This window comes from Malania oleifera, chromosome 3 (assembly GCF_029873635.1).
Source record: "Malania oleifera isolate guangnan ecotype guangnan chromosome 3, ASM2987363v1, whole genome shotgun sequence".
Classification (NCBI taxonomy): domain Eukaryota; kingdom Viridiplantae; phylum Streptophyta; class Magnoliopsida; order Santalales; family Ximeniaceae; genus Malania; species Malania oleifera.
Window position 1 is genome coordinate 39,051,427 of NC_080419.1, and position 20,960 is coordinate 39,072,386.

The 20,960-nt window shown below is 37.4% G+C and overlaps 1 protein-coding gene across 1 annotated transcript in view; it reads right to left on the reverse strand.

Moving 5' to 3' along the window:
- Positions 1–17,412: 17,412 nt before the first annotated feature.
- Positions 17,413–20,960, reverse strand: part of LOC131151793 (glutamyl-tRNA(Gln) amidotransferase subunit B, chloroplastic/mitochondrial) — a 30,178-nt gene continuing 26,630 nt past the window's right edge. The window contains exons 7-11 of the mRNA XM_058103210.1: positions 20,465–20,662; positions 19,791–19,859; positions 18,194–18,310; positions 18,007–18,097; positions 17,413–17,904 (exon numbers count right to left, since the gene is read on the reverse strand). Of these exons, the coding sequence (XP_057959193.1) occupies positions 18,017–18,097; positions 18,194–18,310; positions 19,791–19,859; positions 20,465–20,662 (465 nt within the window). The 3' untranslated portion in view covers positions 17,413–17,904; positions 18,007–18,016. The remainder of the gene's footprint in view (positions 17,905–18,006; positions 18,098–18,193; positions 18,311–19,790; positions 19,860–20,464; positions 20,663–20,960) is intronic.

Below are 20,960 nucleotides of genomic sequence, written 5' to 3' on the forward strand. Positions count from 1 at the left end.
ACAGTGTAAATAATGCTTTAAGTCATAACCACTTTAAAAAATAAATAAATTTTTTAATTACATAAAATAAATTGTTGTCTTGATGAATACAATACTACCAAAAAAAAAAAGTGACATTTTTCATCTTGAGAAAATGGGCTTGAATAACAATGACAAATCCAACAAATCGACTAATACTCAAAGCTCTACATTTAAATTACTTCAAATATTGTGCTACTTTGGACTATTTGAATTATTTGTTCTAAGTAGTATTACGAGGTCTCTGCTAGATGAATTTAGTTGCCCTTTTGAATCCTCAATGATCAAGAAATCAATCTTCCATTTACATTTGAAAGCAACAGAATAAGCCAAATATTATTGGTAAACTTGATTCTATGCCATTCTATAAACTCATTGTGTAAGCACCTTACATTGTCTAGGGCATTACATGGAAAAATATTGGAGTTAAGAAACATGTTTTGTTATTCAGCCTCTGAAGAAATTATAAATTAAAAAAAAATTCAAAGAGTTTCGTGAGTTTCTCATTAGCTTGCTTAGGTGACATGCAGTCCTTTGGGGAATGTGTGTCCTGTTGATAGGCTCATGGTCACCATAGGAATTGCCACATGGTAGCAACTCTCTCTCTCTCTCTCTCTCTCTCTCTCTCTCTCTCTCGCGCGCAATCTTCACCATTTTGGACAAGACCACTCCCTTTTTATATAAGAATTGATAAAAGAACATATATAAAGCAAGGGCAACATTGGAAACTTATAAGTTGACAAGCAAAATCCACAAACAATAAGGGCAACATTGGAAATTACTAAACCCACCACAGCAAGCACAAGTACAAAAGATATCACACAAGCTGACATGTAAGGGTAGAATGGGAATTTTTCTAGGGGAAAGATGCATGGAAGGTGTGAAGGAATTCTACTAGGTGTATTTTAGAGTTGGTACACAAGAAACTAGGGAAGATTACGTCATGCAAATGAGTGTACAATGCCTGCTACACACTTTTTGGTGCTAGTAAGAGGAGAAATTGCCTCTAAATAGAAGTCTCCAGGAATTTTAGGGTCATAAAGAGAGAGAATTATGGATTTTAGATAGAAAACGAAATCAGAGAACTCAAAGAGAGCTAAGAGTAAAAGTAGGCTAGAAGCAAGTGAATTGAAAAAAAAAAAAAAACTAAATCGAGATCATATCAGGAATTTAGAAAGACTTAGCTAACTCATAGGAGCTCATGTCACTTCTAATCAATTAGTTCATACCATATTTTCTTTTCATTCAAATTAGAATAGAATTGACGCATGTAAATCAAAGCATGTTTGATGCTTGTGTTGTTGCAAATGAGAGTGTGAATATGATGATAGATGTGTGTAGTGTTTGCAAATTAAAGTGAAAAAAAATGATTTATTCTTTTTGGAAGAAGAGAGTGAAAATATTGTTGCTACTTATATTGCTTGCAAATTAATCAAAATTAGAATATGATTTATGTGTATATTGATTACAATTGATGCACATGTTGTTTTCAAATCAAAGTGATATTAGATGTACTTGCAACTTTCAATTCAAAATATGGTCATTGATGCAAATATTATTTTAAAACAAACCACAACTATGAGTGCCTCTTCCAAATACTAGGCTCTCTTAGAACAAACTCATTTTAGATGAAAAGAGTTTTGTTTCATTCCCCCAAATTGATTGAGTTTTGAATAAAAATCTAAATGTGAGCAAAGTTCAAATATTTAATCACAAGAAAATCAATATAGTTATACAAATTCATAAAATATCTAGATAAAAGTATACTCACTAAATTTTTACATAACATGCTTTTCGAGTGTAATGGAAAAAAACATAGTGTTAACTACATAGATGTCCCTTAGTGTTTGAAATTCATATACAAAAATCCTTATATATACAATATCTCAATATTTGGCACTTCTACATTCTCAATATATGAAAGCCTCTTCTTTACCTTCATTTTCTTTGCTGCATGCAAAATTGTTGAAAGGATGAACTACACTATGTTTTTCAAGATATTCCTTACATTCTCAAATATTTTTGAAAATAATTTGAGAACTGTAGATACATGTTGTATATATTATTTAAAAATAAAAAGAAAATTAAAAAGAAAATGTAACACTCCACATTTAGTTTCTATTTTTAGACATCATATTATCACATTCCTTTTGCTTTTGAAATGGCCAATAAACTAATGAAAATTCCCTAAGAAAACCACAAGAACCACTCTAAAACCTATACATATCTCTACTATTCCATCTAGACTAATCTTGCCCCACTTACTAATTGATGGATAATCCTCATGATTTTAAATATGCCCTTGCCTTGGCAAGTCCCCACTCGTTAACTGATGAAATATCTGTTAAAAAAATATGTTTTTTTTTTTTTTTTTTTATTGTGGCTTTTATCACTGCCGTTGGATCATCTCTAAATCCAACGATTGTGTGGTGTCATATATATTGTTGTAAACCATGGAAAAATATAGGGATTGCTTGTCATTTTGTGCAAGTAGAGCTAGAGGGGGGTTCTCTTTAGGAAGAACTTTTCTTCAACGGGTTGAAGATGAAGGGGTGTACAGGGGATCTGGGATTGGGGAGAGACTAATCAGATCTTATACTGCCATCGTTTCATAGTGGATTTTTCTCTAGGTGCACGCTTCGTGGATATAGGCAACCTTGTCTAACCATGTAAAATCTCTCGTCTCCATTTTTCTGTGAATGTTCTTTCTGTGATTTATTTTTTTGATTAGAAGATTAAAATCACTGTGTGTCAACAAGTGGTATCAGAGAATGGTTTCGATTGGTTGCAAATTTGATAGATCGGATCAGATCGAAAGAAATTTTTTGGATCTGAAGTTTTTCAACGAGAGTGCTCAAGATCAGAGCGGTTCGTTCAAATCAAATTGAGGTACGCGAAGACTCAGATTAAGTGCCAAAAAATTATTCCGAAATTTTTCAATTGAAGAAGGGTCATTTTTTAATTGAAGGTGTGAAAAAAAAATTCAAAATAAAAAAAAATTCACAGATGAAGAACATGATGAATAGTGCCAGAATTAGGTGATAGACCCAGATTCAGGATCGGGTCGAGTTGGAGCATAGGTTGAGGCGCAGATCCTCCCCGTGAAGCGCTAACGTCATGATGACATAGAAGCTTACGCATGTGGCGTTGCTGACGTCATCCTGACAAGTGTTGACATCACTGCTGACGTCCAAGGAGAGAGAAAAAAAGAAAAAAAAAATTTAATGGCAAGTACTTCGACGGTCAAGTTCAAGGTGGAGCCCTTTAATGGGAAAAATAATTTCAGTCTGTGGCAAAGCACTGTGAAGGATGTGTTGGTCCAACAGGGACTGATTAAGGCACTGCATAGGAAAGACAAGAAGCTAGAGACCATGTCAGATGATCAGTGGGAGAAGCTGGAAATGAAAGCGGTAAGTACCATTTGCTTAAGTTTAGCTCCAAAAATTAAATACAATGTGTTGAATGAAACATCACCAGCTGAACTTTGGAAAAAAAAAAATTGGAGCATATTTATATGTCCAAGTCCCTAGTTAATATACTGTATTTGAAGAAACAATTGTATCAGTTAAGGATGACTGAGGGCACAGAAGTCAGAGACCACCTAAATTATTTCAATAAGATAATCACGTAGTTGCTGAGTATTGAGGTAAAAATTGAGGAGGAAGATAAAGCACTGATTCTGTTGTATTCACTTCCCAGTTCACTTGATACTTTGAAAACCACTCTACTGCTAGGTAACGAGACTCTTACAGTCAACGAGGCGACTACTGCCATTCTGGAGAGTGAGAATTTTCACAAACCAAATCATCCAGGACATGGAGAAGGGTTGGTGGCTAAGGGTGAGTCTAGCCAACAGTAGGGCAAGAGTTCTAGCAGGGGTAATTGGAATCGAGGGAAATCTCGATCCAAATCCAGGAGTAAGAGTGGGAACTGGAGGAGTGGTTGTTTTTACTGTGGTAAAGAAGGGCATATGAAGAAGGACTATCTAAGGAGGAAAAGAGATTAAGAGGAAAAGAATAGAAAAAAGACTGAGCATGCTACTGTGGTGGAGAGCAATTCATCAGTTTTTGATGGGGATCTTTTTGCTGTTACTACAAGTTCCAGTTACTTAGCCAATACCTGGACTTTGGCTTCAGTGTGCTCATATCATATGTCTCCATATAGGGACTGGTTTGACTCCTATGAACCAATTTCTAGAGGGACAGTGTTGATGGGTAATGATGCTTCCTATGGTATTCTTGGTATTGGAATGGTCAGAATCGGGATGTTTGATGGTGTGATTAGAACCATCAGGGATGTGAGGCATGTTCTAGATCTGAAAAAGAATCTGATTTCCTTCGGCTCTTTAGACAGTAATGGTTTATTTTTTTCAGCTAGGGATGGTGTGCTAAAAGTGGCTAGAGGTTCACCGGTAGTAATGAAGGGTCAACTGAGGAACAATTTGCACACTCTGGTGGGTAGCACAGTGACAGGTGGAGTTGTAGCTAGTATCTCTTCAGATACAGTCACAGATGATACTACTTTGTGGTATATGAGGCAAGGTCACATGAGTGAGCGTGGTTTGCAGGAGGTGCATAGGAGAAACTTACTGGGAGGTAATTCTTGTTGTAAGCTTAAGTTATATAAATACTGTTTGTTTGGTAAATAGCACAGGGTGAGTTTCAGAACAGGAAAGTATATGAACAAGGCGGTGCTGGAGTACATTTATTCAAATGTATGGGGTCCAGTACAGGTACAGTCTCATAGTGGTGCTATTTATTTTGTCTCATTTATTGATGACTTTTCCAAGAAATTTTGGGTGTATTTTCTGTAAGAAAGGGGGGATCACTAGGCACTATATAGTTCCACATGGGCCACAACAAAATAGGGTGGCTGAAAGGATGAACAGAACATTTACTAGAGAGGGCAAGGTGTATGAGGATTCCAGCTAATCTGCCTAAGTCATTCTGGGCAAAAGCAGTGAGTATGGCATGCTATGTGGTAAACAGGTTTCCTTCTGCAGCTATTGACGCAAAGGTTCCTGAGAAGGTATGGACAGGTAAGCCAGTAGATTACTCTATGCTGAGAATATTTGGTTGTCCATCGTATGTGCATGTGCAAGAACAGAACAGATCAAATTTGGACTTTAAGTCCAAACCGTGTGTACTTCTTGGTTTCCAAGAAGGAGTGAAAGGATACCAGTTGTGAGACCCTATAGCACGGAAGGTGGTCATTAGCAGGGATGTGCTCTTCCATGAGGAAGTCATGTTGAAGGAAAATGCTGATAAGAAGGTGGAGTATGATTCAGCGGGAGTACCTATTCAGGTGGAGTTGGACAGCATTCAGAATTCCGATATGGGTAATACTCAAACTACTGTTGTTGATTCTGTTGCACAGGATACAGTGAGACAGGCTACAGTTCCTCAGGAAATTCCTTAGACATGTGATATACATGAGCCTACAGGACTAGCCATCAACAGAGAAAGGAAGAGTGTTAAGCCTCCGGTTAGGTATGGGTTTGAGGATTTAGTTGCATTTGCTCTGATTACTAGTAATGGAGATCCTTATGATTTTCAGGAAGCAGTTCAGAGTTCTGAACGAGATAGTTGGCTTGGAGCCATGGTTGAGGAGATGGAGTCTCTTCATAAGAATGGCACTTGGGTGTTGGTTCAAAAGCCCAAGGACAAGAAGCTGATTGGTTGTAAGTAGGTTTTCAGAAAGAAAGAACCTACTTTAGAATCAGAAGGGATAAAATATAAGGTTAGGTTAGTAGAAAAAGGATACAAACAGAAAGAAGGTATAGACTATAATGAAATCTTTTCTCCTGTTGTTAAGCATGCTTCTATTCGATCTTTGTTAGCATTGGTTGTCATGCATGATTTAGATCTGGAACAGATGGATGTAAACACAACTTTCCTTCATCGTGAGTTGGAGGAATTTACGGAGCAATTGGAGGGGTTTGTGGAACAAGGTAGAGAGCACCTAGTATGTAAGTTGAATAGGTCTTTTATGGTTTAAAGTAATCCCCTAGGCAATGGTATAAGAGGTTTGATTCTTATATATTGAGGATTGGGTATGTTAGAAGCAGTTATGACAGTTGTGTTTACTTCAGATTGCTTAACAGTGGTGTATATGTGATCCTTATGTTATATGTGGATGACATGTTGATTCCCTCTAATAGTACTGATGAGTTGAATTGTTGAAAGCCAGGTTACATGATGAGTTTGAGATGAAGGATCTTGGTGCAGCTAAAAAGATCCTTGGCATGGAAATTAGGAGGGATAGACAACAGAAGAAGTTGTGGTTGTCACAGGGTAAGTATATTGAGAAGGTGTTGGAAAGGTTTAACATGGATAAGACTAAACTGGTAAGTACACCTCTAGCTGCTCATTTTCAGTTGTATGCTAAACTGTGTCCTTCTACTGATGAGGATAAGTTGGATATGGCTAGTGTGCCTTATGCCAGTGCAATAGGGAGTGTGATGTATGTTATGTTATGAAGTAAACCAGACTTGTCATATGCAGTTAGTTTGGTAAGCAAATATATGACTAATCCAGGTAGAATGCATTGGAATGCGATGAAATGGATTTTCATATATTTGCGTGGCACTTCTGATTATGGTATCCTATTTGAAAGTACTGATGATTGTAATGTTGAGGGTTATGTGGACTCCGATTATACAGGTGATTTGGATAAAAGGAAGTCTACTTCTGGCTTCATTTTTACCATGGTTGGTGGTTCCATTAGTTGAAAGGCTATGTTGCAACCTACTACAGCTTTGTCTACTATAGAAGCTGAATACATAGCTTTGGCAGAGGCAGGTAAGGAGACTTTGTGATTAATTGGACTAATTTAGAAACTTGGTGTTATGTAGGATAGGTTACATGTATTCTGTGATAGTCAAAGTGTGATCCACTTGGCAAGGAATCAGGTCTACCACTCTCACACAAAGCATATTGACGTGCGGTACCATGCAGTTAGAGGTTGGGTTGAAAGTGATAAGTTCTAGTTATTAAAGATTCACACAGATGGAAATGCTACAAAATGCTCACGAAGTCTGTTACATTAGCTAAGTTCAAGCGCTGTCTGGACTTAGTTAATGTAGTCTCTTGGTTATTATTGACAGAGCATCCCAGAGCATGGGAATGGAAAGTTGTGCTTGGTTGTGATTAAAAGCCAAGGTGGAGATTTTTAAAAAATATGTTTATTTTTATTTATTTATTGTGACTTTTATCATAACCGTTAGATCATCTCTAAATTCAACGGTTGTGTGGTGTCATATATATGTTTGTAAGCCATAGGAAAAATATAGGGATTGCTTGTCATTTTGTACAAGTAGAGTTAGAGGGGAGGTTCTCTTTAGGAAGACTTTTCTTTAACGAGTTGAAGGTGAAGGGGTGTATAGGGGATCTGGGATTGGGGAGAGACTGATCAGATTTTGTACTGTCATTGTTTCATAGTAGATTTTTCTCCAAGAACACGCTCCGTGGACATGGGCAACCTTGCCAAACCACATAAAATCTCTCATCTCCATTTTTTTTGTGAATGTTTTTTGTATGATTTATTTTGTTGATCGGAAATTAAAATCGCTGCATGTCAACAATACTCTTTGTAATTTCAATACCCAGCAAGTACTTGCACATTCTAGATTCAACATCGCCACTATTGAGAGTATCCCAACTCATATACAACCTTATTTAGGTTCTAGCATCTTTAGTCCAAGTGTATTGCATAGCATCTACTTCCACAGTACACCAAAACTACCACACCATTGCAATTCATTTTTATAAGTTTTGTAGGAATGAACAAACCACTTGTTCATAAATCCATACAGATAGTGCAAACTATAAATACATTAATAGAACCCACCCAATTTCATCTACCAAGTTAAAGTACAATGCCCACAAAAATTTTAACAAGGACATTTATTTGAATACCTTTTAATGGTTTAGACGTGTGTGTGCGCCCTAAGAAACTTAGAATTCACACCAAAACAACACCCATACTTTAAATCTAACAAACTATTTTTAAATGTGCACATATTCACCAAAAATCCAAATAGTTTATAAATCTAATAAACCTTGCCACAAGATTCAATACAATTATTCTAAAATTATAACACCAAAAATCAATAATCTCACAATAATCATAATTATGAATTTTTAAATAATTTATATAAAAACTATTTTAACAAACTAATTTCAATAAATCTCCCATCATCACAACAAAATCATGAAATTTCTATATATAGCCCAAAATAGAAATTTCTACAAAATCCTTAGATCTCTCGAAAATAAAAGTTTCAAGAAAAATTTACCTAGCATAGTGCTTGACTTGAGAATTATAGTGGTATACATATATATATTTGGACCACTTAAATTTCCTCAAGTTAGACACAAAGGCACATACAAAGAACAAGGGGAGAAATACTATTGTCTACTTTTTTTTCGTATCTAGAAGTTACTTTTTCCTTTGGTACAAAGATGAGGGAAAATCTTCCTCTTGCCTTCGCTCTTCTTCCCCTTCATCTTTCTCCCCATTCTTCTCCTAATTAAGCCTACACAGCCTCAAGAGATGACCACCACGCCATCAAGATTCTTTCCTCCAAATCCTAACCCCAAAACTGGGTTTTTATACTTGCCATTACAATCCCTACTTCTCCATTCATCTTTTCAACCATTCTTTACTTTCAAGTCTAGCTACCTTAAGTACTCTTTAATCCACCACTCTTGCACATGCCCTTCGAATTCTAATATTCCTTTTAAGCTACACTAAGCCTCACATATAGAGAGCTCAAATCTATCAATAATGACTTTGATGAGTCCAAATTGATTGGTGAAGGCGAATCAACTATTGCATATTTTTGGCTTTTATACATGATGGGAATAAGGGGAGGGGATGAGACTAGGATGAGGAGTGGATCAAAGAAAAGGAAGGTTGAGGAGAGGAGACTTCACATTGGAATTTTGAGTATCTTTAAAGAGTTCTTGAGACACTGAGCAAATAGTAGGCTCTTAAAGCCCTTAAGAGAATTAAACCTATGAGACTAGTTACTCAATTACTAAGAGAAAGAGAAATAGGTTTTGATCACAGATCACTAATGCCAAATACCAAAGCCCATCTGACCCTTAAAAAATTAATTAATTAATAAAGAAGAATGAAAAATGAAGATTTAGGAAGTATAAGAGGAGAGGAGGAAGATTCATAAGAGGGAGGAAGAAAGGAGAAAGGAAGAGAGTTTTGTACAAAAAGAACGGAGTAACAAGAAAGTAGAGCAAAGAGAGATTACACATATATAAAGGAAAAGGAATGGTCACAATTTTTGCTTCTATCATATTATTGACTGTAATGAAATTGATAGGATAGGTAAAATTGTATACTTGGCGTGAAATTGGAGAAGGCCCTTACAATATTGTCAACCTTACTGATAGGATAAGTAGAAACCTTAATGTTGTCTAATAAGAACTTTTTCCAAGATAACGATTACACTAGTAAGGATATGACTTAAGCAAATGATGTTGAGTTTAAAAGATTTTGAGTTGTATTTTGTACTATATCCATTTTGGGCTAATATATTCACGCATTCCTTCTTTCAAAAAGCAAATAAATAAATAATAAGGATATGATTTACAAATAAATTAAGCATAATCTATAAGCTACAAACATTATAGAGATAAGATCTACTGCTTACTGCACTCTAGTCTTTAATCACCATTCTACAAGGTTGTCTTCTTGCTAACCAAACTAACCGCTTCCTTAAATGCTCATAGTCAACTAGTCAAGTGGCATGCTAGTCCATTCTAGTAGTGATTGATAAGTTATTGGATGCCCTCTACTGCGCTAGCTGAACCATCTTCTTTTACCATACATTCTGCATAGTTGTAACTTCAATCTCTTGGTAGGTTGGGTGCAAGTATTTCATATCAACAAGAAAACATAAAATGAGATTTATACCCCAACCACCACGCCATTTAGGTTTCTTGTTGCTTCCTTACACACGAAGAATGAAATGAAACAAATTGTGAAATGACGGCCAGCAATGTGAACGACGGCCATGGTTGGTGAATGACGGCCACCTACAATGGTGGGTGAGCCACCGCCACCTACCATGGTGGGTGAGCCACCATCACCTACCATGAGATCTTGCCACAAGCCAGACACTATAAATTGAGACGTGCCCCCCCCCCCCCCCCCAAAAAAAAAAAACACTGAAGCTAAACTACACATCTCAACTACAAGTTGTGTCCTCTTATGTTTTTCCATATTTTATTCTCTGTGTACATGTTAAATAGAGACCCGAGTATGTAAAGAATACACAATTGAATATACAATTGATTCATTCTCATTCTCTACATGGTATTAGAGCTCGGGTTACTCTAAAACCCTAAGCAATCCATGGCTACCCAAAAAGGAGATAGCCATGAGTCTAACCAGTCGACAACCCAGGAAGGAGAGTCAGAGATAACCTCGTCCATGGGCTCAACCGGCGTATTCGAGAATTCCCCACTCCATCTTACTATTGAAAAATTCAACGGTAAGAATTAGATAGAATGGGCACAATCAATCAAGCTCGTTATCGACAATAAGGGAAAGCTCAGCTTTCTTACCAGTGAGACTCAACGACCATCTCCTACAGATGTACTGGCATCCTAGAAATAGCGATCTAAGAACTCCTTGATAACGTTATGCTTGATAAACTCTATGAAGCTAGCCATTGGCAAAACAAACCTGTTTCTCCCGATGGCAAAGGACCTGTGGGATGCGGTGCGTGAGACATACTCCAATACTAAAAATGCTTCCTAGATTTTCGAGTTAAATACGCGACTATGGCTAATGAAACAAGGAGATCGGGAAGTCACGGAATGCTACACCGAGATGCTCGGACTTTAGCAAAAACTCGATCTCAGCTGTGAAGAGGAATGGGAATGCATGGGCAGCAATGTACATTTCAAGAAGAAGATGGAGAACGAGAGAGTATTCGAGTTTATGGCAAGGCTGAATTAAGAGCTTAACAACGTAAAGAGCAGGATTTTAGGTTGTCGGACACTACCCTCCATCCAAGAAGTCTTCTCTGAGATTCAGCATGAGGAAAGTAGGAGGAACGTGATGTTGAAGGAGCAAAACAAGTATTGGCCCGAGGCATCAACTCTTATAACCCGTGGGCCTCATACTGGATCTAGCCCAAAACAGTCCAAAAAGCCCAATTATGAGCATTGCAAAAAAAAAAAAAAAATGGGTCGTACTAAAGACACCTGCTAGACCTTACATGACAAGCCAGCGGATGGAAGCCCAGACAGCCTAATAAAGCCCATGGTCATCAAGCCTCCATCGAAACCCAAGCAAAAAAAATACCCACAAAAGCCCATGGCCTGACAGCTTCTAGTGGGGGATTTAATTCCGACCAATTTGCGAAAATATATGAGCTGTTTTCCAATTTCCAAGCCTCGGGTCAATCCGCTAATACTATGTCATCTGGCTCTTTAGCCCACAAAGGTACTTTTCTGACAGCCCTTAGTACCACTCCTCATTTTACCCCTTGGATTATTGACTCTGGTGCATCTAACCATATGAGCAATGCAACATACTCACCTTGTGCCGGTAATTTAAAAGTCAAAATTGTAGATGGGACTCTATCCCCTGTCTCTAGCAAAGGGAGTATTCGTATTTCTGAATCTATTACTCTTGAATGTGTCCTCCATGTTCCTAATTCATCGTGCAATTTGCTGTCTATTAGTCAGTTAACCAAACAGTCTAATTGCTCAACTAAATTCCTACCCTCTCATTGTGTATTTCAAGACCTATCATCGGGAAAGATGATTGGCAGTGCTAAGGGATGTGACAGGCTCTACTACTTCGACAAAGCTAATGTGAATGGACTGTGTCCTCCTACTGTTTGTAATTATGCATCTAGTCCTAGGGAAAGTGAACTTTTGTTATGGCACAAAAGGATGGGACATCCCAGTTTTCAATATTTGCAGCACTTATTTCCTTCAATATGTTCGAATAAAATTGCCTTGGATTTTCAGTGTCAATTGTGTGAACTTTCTAAACACCATCGTACTACTTTTCCTAGATCTCTGTATAAACCATCCATGTCATTTAGTCTAATTCACAATGATCTATAGGGACCTTCTCGTACTCCTAATAGGACCCATACAAAATGGTTTATTACTTTTATTGATGATCACACTCGTCTGTGTTGGGTATATTTATTGACTTCTAAAATTGAGATTCGATCAATCTTCATTAATTTTCACTCTATGACACAAACCCAGTCTCATATAAAAAAAAATCCAAATCCTTCGTACTGACAATGCTATTGAGTATTTCAATCACTCATTGAGCATGTATCTTCAAGAGAATGGTATTTATCCATCAAAGCTCTTGTGTTGACACCCCTCAACAAAATGGGGTTGCTGAACGGAAAAATTGACATATCTTTGAAGTTGCTCGTGCCCTATTGTTCACCTCTCACATGTGAACAAAATTGTGGGGTTACTTAATTTTAACAGCCACATACCTCATTAACCAAATGCCTAATAAAGTCCTATTCCTTGCAACTTTGCTCCAAAAACTCCAAGAGACTTTTCCCAATTCTGAGCTCGACTCACATCTTCTGCTTCGTGTCTTTGGCTCCACTATATTTTTCCACATTCACGCGCCCAAGCGAAACAAATTGGATCCCAGAGCACTTAAATGTATCTTTCTTGGTTACTCTCCCACACAAAAGGGTTACAAATGCTATGAACCAATCTCCCAGAAACTCTATGCTAGCCTGGATGTCACCTTCTTCGAACATACCCCCTACTACTCGCTTTAGGGGGAGTCCTTGAGTAAAGCTCGACCCTTAAACTCAGACTACTTCGATATTGCTATTTTTGAGACCACTCCATACCCTATATCTACTACTTCGCCTAGTATAGAAGGAAACTTGAGCTCAGGGGAGATGCAGAAATACAAACAAATTCGGAAACGCTTTTCTACTCAAGGAAGCCAAAATTGAAGTCCAATGAGACACGCACTTCTGAAGCACCAAAAGAGTTAGAACCGGTGATAGTACTCCTCATGAGTTCGACACCAATCCCGACCAGGTAAAACATGACTTACCCATTGCTCTTAGAAAACAACATCGTTCATGTACTCTCCACCCTATCTCAAAATTTGTACCATACAATGCTCCTTCTGTCAAGTGTCGTGCTTTTACTTCTAACCTTGACAGATGCTAAATTCCTAAAAACATTCAAGAAGCCTTGGAGATTCCAGAGTGGAGAGAGGCAGTGATGGAAGAGATAATGTTGATCATACGGGTCATTCCCAGTTTTGATAATGACAAATACTCTTGTATTTGATGACCTTCAAGTTTGTGTGTAAGATCATACTAACTGGATCATATTGATGGCATGCAGCGACTTGAAAAGAAGTGAAGACCTGGCATATTTATTCATTGTATTTTCTATTTGGGTCTGTAATTTTAATTAAGAAAAGATCTGTAATAATCTGCATATCATGCATGTACGACTATAAACTCAAGACCTTAGAGAGACCTTAGGAATCACCTTTTGGTCGACCGACGCCGGATTTTTTTGGTAAGATAGAAAGACCTTACATCCCTAAACAAATTCACAAACAGTCGCCATATCACTTACATAGTCAGGGAAATTAATTGAAGCAAAATTTGGACTTAATTGAAAATCTTAAGAGAGGTCGGGTGACCGAGCCTGTGGCGTTCAAAACGCCTCGGGCGACCGAACCATGGACAAGTCAACATGTTGACTTGTGTTCGACAGACCGAACCAAATTGCACATATCTTCCTCGATCGACCAAATCTGTGTCAAGTTACTTTTCACCAACCCGAGCAGTACCCGAACCTTCGCGTTCAAAATACCCTCGGACGATCGAATTAGCAAGTTCGGGCTACCAAACATATGACCGAGCACCCGAACCGCGGAGCCTTTTGTTTAGCCAACCGAACCTAGACTCGGGCGACCGAACTTTTTAAAATGCTTTTTAGAGTTAGAGTCTATTCAGGCGACCGAACCATGGTCAGCTACCCGAAACCTCTCGAGTTGCTTATTTTTTATCGAGGTTAAAATTAAATAAATTGGGTTAATTTTCTTAATTGGTTTTAAAACAAATCTAATAATACCCTATATGTCCCCAACGGTCATAATTTACTCATTTTCTATATATAGGGGCTCATTTGTAAAAATTAGTGATGATTAGCAAATAGGATTAGCAAAACATTCTCTCAAATTTCCTAAACCCTATTCATTCATTCCAACCCCATAACACTCAAATACATTCATTCCTTTGAGAAATCTTACTTTGTGAGTGTTTATTTATTGTTTGATATTGCTAGATACTCTCACTATTTTGCTTGATTGATTGTTATTGATTTTTGGGAGTTAAGTAAGAGTTATCCCACATATTTAATTTAATAAATCTAGTGTTAGGAAAAACTCGGTAGCTTGACGGTATTTGCATTGTCTTTGCAAAGATTCCTATAGCAATAATCTTTTGTGTGCAAAATATTTTTACAAGCTATATACTTCAAACTACTCTTGTACTTATTTCATTGAAGGAAAATATTTTGAGATAGTTTGAATATTTGATCAGCATCTTTGAAACACTAATCTGTATTGAGATTTGTTATATCTATTTTCAAAGAAATAGCCTGTTAGAACACTCTTGTGCTTGATTGTTTATAAACATAACTTTGAGTGTTGATTGCACATATAGAGCACCGAGCTTATAGTTCATACATGCTTGAGGTGCATTGATTAGTCATTGTGCTGAATCAGTACATATCAACTTGTGTATGAAGCAATTGTTTGTACGTAAATTTTATATTGTTTGTATTCCAAGCGCGGGTCTAAAGAGAGAGACTAGCCCTGGTAAATAGTCCTGGAATGGCTTAGACTCGGTTAGGAAAGTTAAGTGCACCATCCTGATAAGCTGTAGGTTGAGGTCAGTCCTACTAATTGACCTGGTTGTAAACAGTACTGCTCCACTCGTTAAGGGAGCTTATAGTGTAATTCTTGTGCGGGTGTGCCAAGGCGGGGACGTAGGCAGTATTGGTCGAACCACGATAACATATCGTGTGTTTGTTTATATTTTTGAATTTTATATTCCTGCACGTGTATGTTATAGTGTGAATGATGCACATGATTTAAATTTCTGCATATTATATTTATCTGCGTATTTGGGATTGCCTAGAAAGACCTTAGGTTGTAAAATACTGCTAATATCTGGTTTAACCTATGAATAAGTTTTAAAATTCCAATTCACCCCTCCCCCCTCGTGAGAATACACCAAAGCTATCAGATAAGGGCACTAGAAAAGAATGGAACTTGGGAGGTGATGACTTTGCCAAAGGGGAAGAAACTAGTGGGCTGTAAGTGGGTGTTTACAGTAAAGTACAAGGTTTATGGCACAGTAGAATAATACAAAGCCCGCCTTGTGGCAAAGGGGTTCACTCAGACATACGATATTGACTACACTGAGATGTTTGCACCAATAGCAAAGCTGAACACTATACAAGTTCTCTTGTCCCTGACAACAAACCTGGACTGGCCACTCCATCAATTTGACGTCAAGAATGCTTTTCTGAATGGTGAGCTAAAAGAAGAAGTGTTCATGATGCTACCACCAGGATTTTGCAAGGAGGGAGAAGAAACCAAAGTGTGTAAATTGAAGAAATCCTTGTATGGACTCTAGCAATCATCAAGATTGTGGTTTGATAGATTTGCAAAGGTGATAAAGAATCAAGGATACCGACAGGGACAGTCAAATCACACTATGTTCTTCAAACAGTCTAATGAGGGAAGAAGGATCATCCTGTTTGTGTACATCGATGACATCATTCTCACTGGAGATGACACAGGAGAGGTGGAGAGATTGAAGAAGATCTTAGCCACAGAGTTTGAGGTAAAAGACCTAGGTCAAATACAACATTTTCTGGGAATGGAGGTCAGCTGATCAAGGAAGGGAATTAGTGTCTCCCAGAGAAAGTATGCACTTGACCTTTTGACCGAGACTGGCATGCTTGGTTGTAAACCAAGCAATACTCCTATCGAGGCAAGAAAAAGAACGGAAGATGTAGGAAAGCCTATGGATAGAGAGAGATATCAGAGACTAGGTAGATTGATCTACCTCTCTCACACTAGACCTAACATTGTTTTTGTTGTAAGTGTGGTCAGTCAACACATGCACTCACCAAAGGAGAGTCACCTAGAAGCAATATATAAGATTCTCATATATCTGAAAGGCTCTCTAGGGCGAGGACTATTTTTCAAGAAAGGTGATAGTGAGAAGGTACAGATCTACATAGATGCGGATTAAGCAAGATCTACAGAAGACAGAAGGTCTATTACCGACTACTATACCTATGTTTGGGGAAATCTAGTAACATGGAGGAGTAAGAAGCAGAGTGTCGTAGCTAGAAGCAATGTTGAGGCTCAGAGTTATTGCACAAGAGATGTGTGAAGGGCTGTGGTTGCAAAAACTTTTGGAAGAACTACACATCACAGTAGAGCTCCCCATCAAACTCTATTGCGACAACAAAGCCGCCATTAGTATTTCTCATAATCTTGTTAAGCACGATAGGACTAAACATATTGAAGTGGACAAGCATTTTACAAAAGGAGAAAATTGAGAATGGGACAATTTTCATGACCTATATCCTTACAAAAGAACAATTAACAGATATTTTCACTAAGGGATTAGAGAGATATAGCTTTGAAGAGTTTATTTGTAAATTGGATGTGATCAATATCTATGATCCAACTTGAGGGGTAATGTGGAATGACAGCTAGCAATGTGAACAACGACCACGGTTGGTGAATGATGGCCAGTAGTGTGAACGATGGCCACGGTTGGTGAATGACAGTCATCCACCATGATAGGCGAGCCACTGTCACCTACCATGGTGGGTGAGTCACCACCACCTACCATGAGATCTTGGCACAAACCAGAGACTATAAATTAAGACCACCCACCGAAGTTAAACTACACATCTCAACTGCAAGTTGTATTCTCTTCTGTTTTTTCATATTTTATTCTCTATGTACATGTTAAATAAGGACCCAAGTATGTAAAGAATACACAATTGAATATATAATTTATTCATTCTCATTCTCTACACAAATGTTCAGCCAATGAAATTACAATTTCAGCCATCCGTTGATTTGGAGGGTTCAGCCAACCAGAATTCTACCATTCAAGAGCAATGACTTGGGAAATGCAGCACAGGGACCTCATCATCAATCTCTTTTGTCCTGTTAATAGGCTGCGAGTATTCTTCTAAAGAGAGATGGGTCATAAACACTGCTCCAAAACAATTGAATAAGCCATTGGGTGCAAAATTGGGAAGGGAATTTAAAACTAGCTTGGGATTGAATCCAATCCGTTCAAGATTAAATAAAAAAATGGCTAATATATAAAATAATTAAACACGGTACAGTGGGTAATTATTACAATGTAATTACAATCATGTAGTATGTAAGGGGCCATATTCAATACACCAGATTAACCAGCCAAAGCTGAAAAAGAGTTTCAATTGCTAAACCTAGAAGATACAAATAAACATCATATGATGACGATAAATTTTAACTCATGATCAGTGGGACTGGCAACCATCTAAAGCTAACAAAATAGCATCAAGAAGAATAAAATGGGAAAGGTAATCAATGTCACCCTGTATTAGACAGCTCTTCCACATTTTGCATGGCTCGCAACCAATATGTTGCTGTAGCAAGCTACACCCATTCAATAAAGGAAGCTGTTGGCATCTCTCATGTGCAGTCTACCAATTTTGCTGGCTACCAGATGCAATGTGGCTCATTGTCACCAACTCTTCAGACTGCTGTGTCAGCAAAATCACATTGCCAGCATAGCAGCAGTCTGCACTGGTAGCGCAAGATATGCATCATGCTGGTAAGTTTATGATCGGGACGCAATAAAATCTGAAACATCATTGCAAGAACAAAGCCGAAAAGCAGATACCCAACTTCCAAATTATCAGCTGCCAGCATTTAATTTCTCTAAAAGGATCTTGCTCAGCAGGCCTGGATTTGCCTTACCCTTTGATTCTTTCATTACCTGAATTTGGTCACAACCATTAGAATCCCTTCAAGTATGAAGAAGGGTATGAACTACATTGTTAAAAAACATTCCCCTTCAAATTGTGCCAAATACCTGGCCAGTAAAGTATCCTTGAAGCTTTGTCTTTCCATTGCGATACTGCTGCCGCTGCTTTGGGTTCTCCACAAGCACTTTATCTATCATTTTCCCAATCACAGCAGGGTCTACAATCTGTTGTCTTCAAATAATATTAGAACCTTCATTGAATGTTCCAAAAAATCTAAATGTTCAAATCATTACAACCATTGCCAGTCCTATCCCAGAAATTTGAATTGACATGAAACCTGCTGCCAGTGTCTCTCATGATGTTACCCCAAATTAAATGCATATTTATCAAGTTGATAGCAGATCATTCACTTCAAAAATTTGTTACAACCACAGGCTTACATAATTTTTCAATTCGACCAATCAAGGCACCATTGGTTTCTGCTGAAGACAAAACAAAGACAATAAAAATGTATAGACTATGGACACTACCTAAGCATCATAATTGTTATATTGTCCAGTGTCGATGGCCATTTTATCAGAATGAACAAATATCATTTTCTACCCCCAAAAAAACTGTCTTCCACCCCTATTTCTCATCCCTGCATAGTTGCCCTTTTCTGTTCAATTTCTTACTTTTTCCCCAAAATATTAATAAAAAAATTGGAGCAAACATTCCATCAATCAATCTCCATTTAAAAATAAATTTGGAAAAATGGACGACCATTTAGATCCCTTTGTTTCATTGTATAATTTTGTCAAAATCCTGTCACTCACGCTCTCTTCCCATACACATGCACATACCTATGCTCTTCTTTTATTCTCCCATACCCACAGTTCCTTTCATACATGGTGAGCTATTTTTCATTTTGGTTCGGATTTTTTGTGAAATTAATTAGTTTCACTTTTTTTTATTTGATCTTTCAGTTTCTGTTTCAGTTTAGCACTTAAACCATGTGAAAAATCAGAATATAAGCGAATTATATGCATATATTTGAATACACACACACACACACAAGATGTAAATAAATAACACATGTTAAAATGCATGTTTTTTCTCTAAAGAAGTTTGGGTTACTGCACACTGTAGGGTAACACATGCAAGCTGTTGGTGCACTAGCCCTGGTACAAGTAAAAAGTTCTTGCAGGGGAAAGAATATTTAAAGGAGGTAGAAGAACCAACACCACCACCCACCCACCTCCCCACCCCCCACCAAAAAAAAAAAAAAAAAAGCCCCAAATAAAAAATCAAAAGGCAAAAAAAAAAACCCACCACCTTAAAAAGAAAAAAAAAATTCACTTCAAATGCGGGATACATGGAGAGGACACACACCCCCCCACCACCGGGGTGTTCTGCACAGAATAGAAGTTTGAAATACATTCTAATATAAGATCTCTGTCATTAAATTTTTACCTTCGATTCGCTTGCACATCTTCATAAAGATTTTCTTTTAAACTTAAATCTAAGTGCGTGAAAAATCATCAATTGGTGCATCAAATCTCTTGCCAAATTTCTTTCATCTTTTTTTATTATTCATTGTAGTTTTCACTTATCTGAAATACAATTAGACCGCTAATCAAAGAGTAATGAGCACTATATAAGTATCTTTGAGCATAAAAAATTGTAATATCTAATAGAACTCCAGCACTAAATGAAATAACTTGCCTGAACTAAATCCTTTTCTTCAATTAATCCCTTGACAGTTCCCCCTTTGGCCAATAACTCAAACAGTATCTGCAAGTTTTAACGGGAGAAAAACTTAAAATAAACACAAGCATGGTAGGATGACCAAAGATACTAAACATAAATAAATAATAAACATTTTAAGATTTAACCACTTGAAAAATTATCTTCCATGCTATGGTCTAATATGTTAGGCTGCTCAGCTATTAAACATGACAACTATCAGCCAATTGAAAGTAAGATCTTATGTTTGCCAAGTAGTTTTTTGGTAGTATGCTCCATGCCTAATTTCTCTCATGTCAATAGCAAATATCATATGTATCTATGTCAAAAAGGCTATCATAGTCCAATACTAAAAGGAAATATTGGAGAAGAATGGATCTTGTAGAAAAAATATTTTAAAAATTAATAAAAAAGGAAGCGATGCTGCAACTGTTCATATTCATCAGATAGTTGAACATGCAAACTGAGAATGCCTTCATGGTTAAACTATAAGACAAGGACAAGCATCAAACTTCAAAAACAATATGCTAACCATATCTAGACACCAGAATGGTAGTTCAAACATCTAAATTGTTAATTGAATAAAATATCGCAACGCAAATAACAAAATCCTGAATACAGCATAAAAGGACTTGCCAGAAGCAAAGATTTACCTCTTTCCCAATCTTTCCACTAATGGTACCACCTTTTATGGAAGCTATCAGCTCCGCCAGCTCTTGAGGGCTAAGCTTAACCTCATTTATAGACACCTTTTCATTTTTCATGTAGGCAGCAATATCACCCATTATCCAATTGGTAGCCAGCTTCACATCAGCACCCTTTCCAACAGTCGCATCAAAAAAATCTGCAACCTGTACCGATCATTCATTGAGGCAATGACATCAAAGAATAACATAACAACAAAAACCAACCAAGCCTTAAGTCCCACTAGATGGGTCGGTTACATGAATCCTTTTCCGCCAATTTACGCGACCATGGACAATTTCTTTCAACAAATTCAAGGATATTAAATCCTTACTCATCATCTCTTTCCAAGTTATTTTAGGTCTAGTACTACCCCTTCTACAGCCCCTCTTAGTAACTAACACTTCCTCAGTGGTACACTATGTGGCCTACATTGCAAGTGTCCAAACCATCCTAATGGTCTCA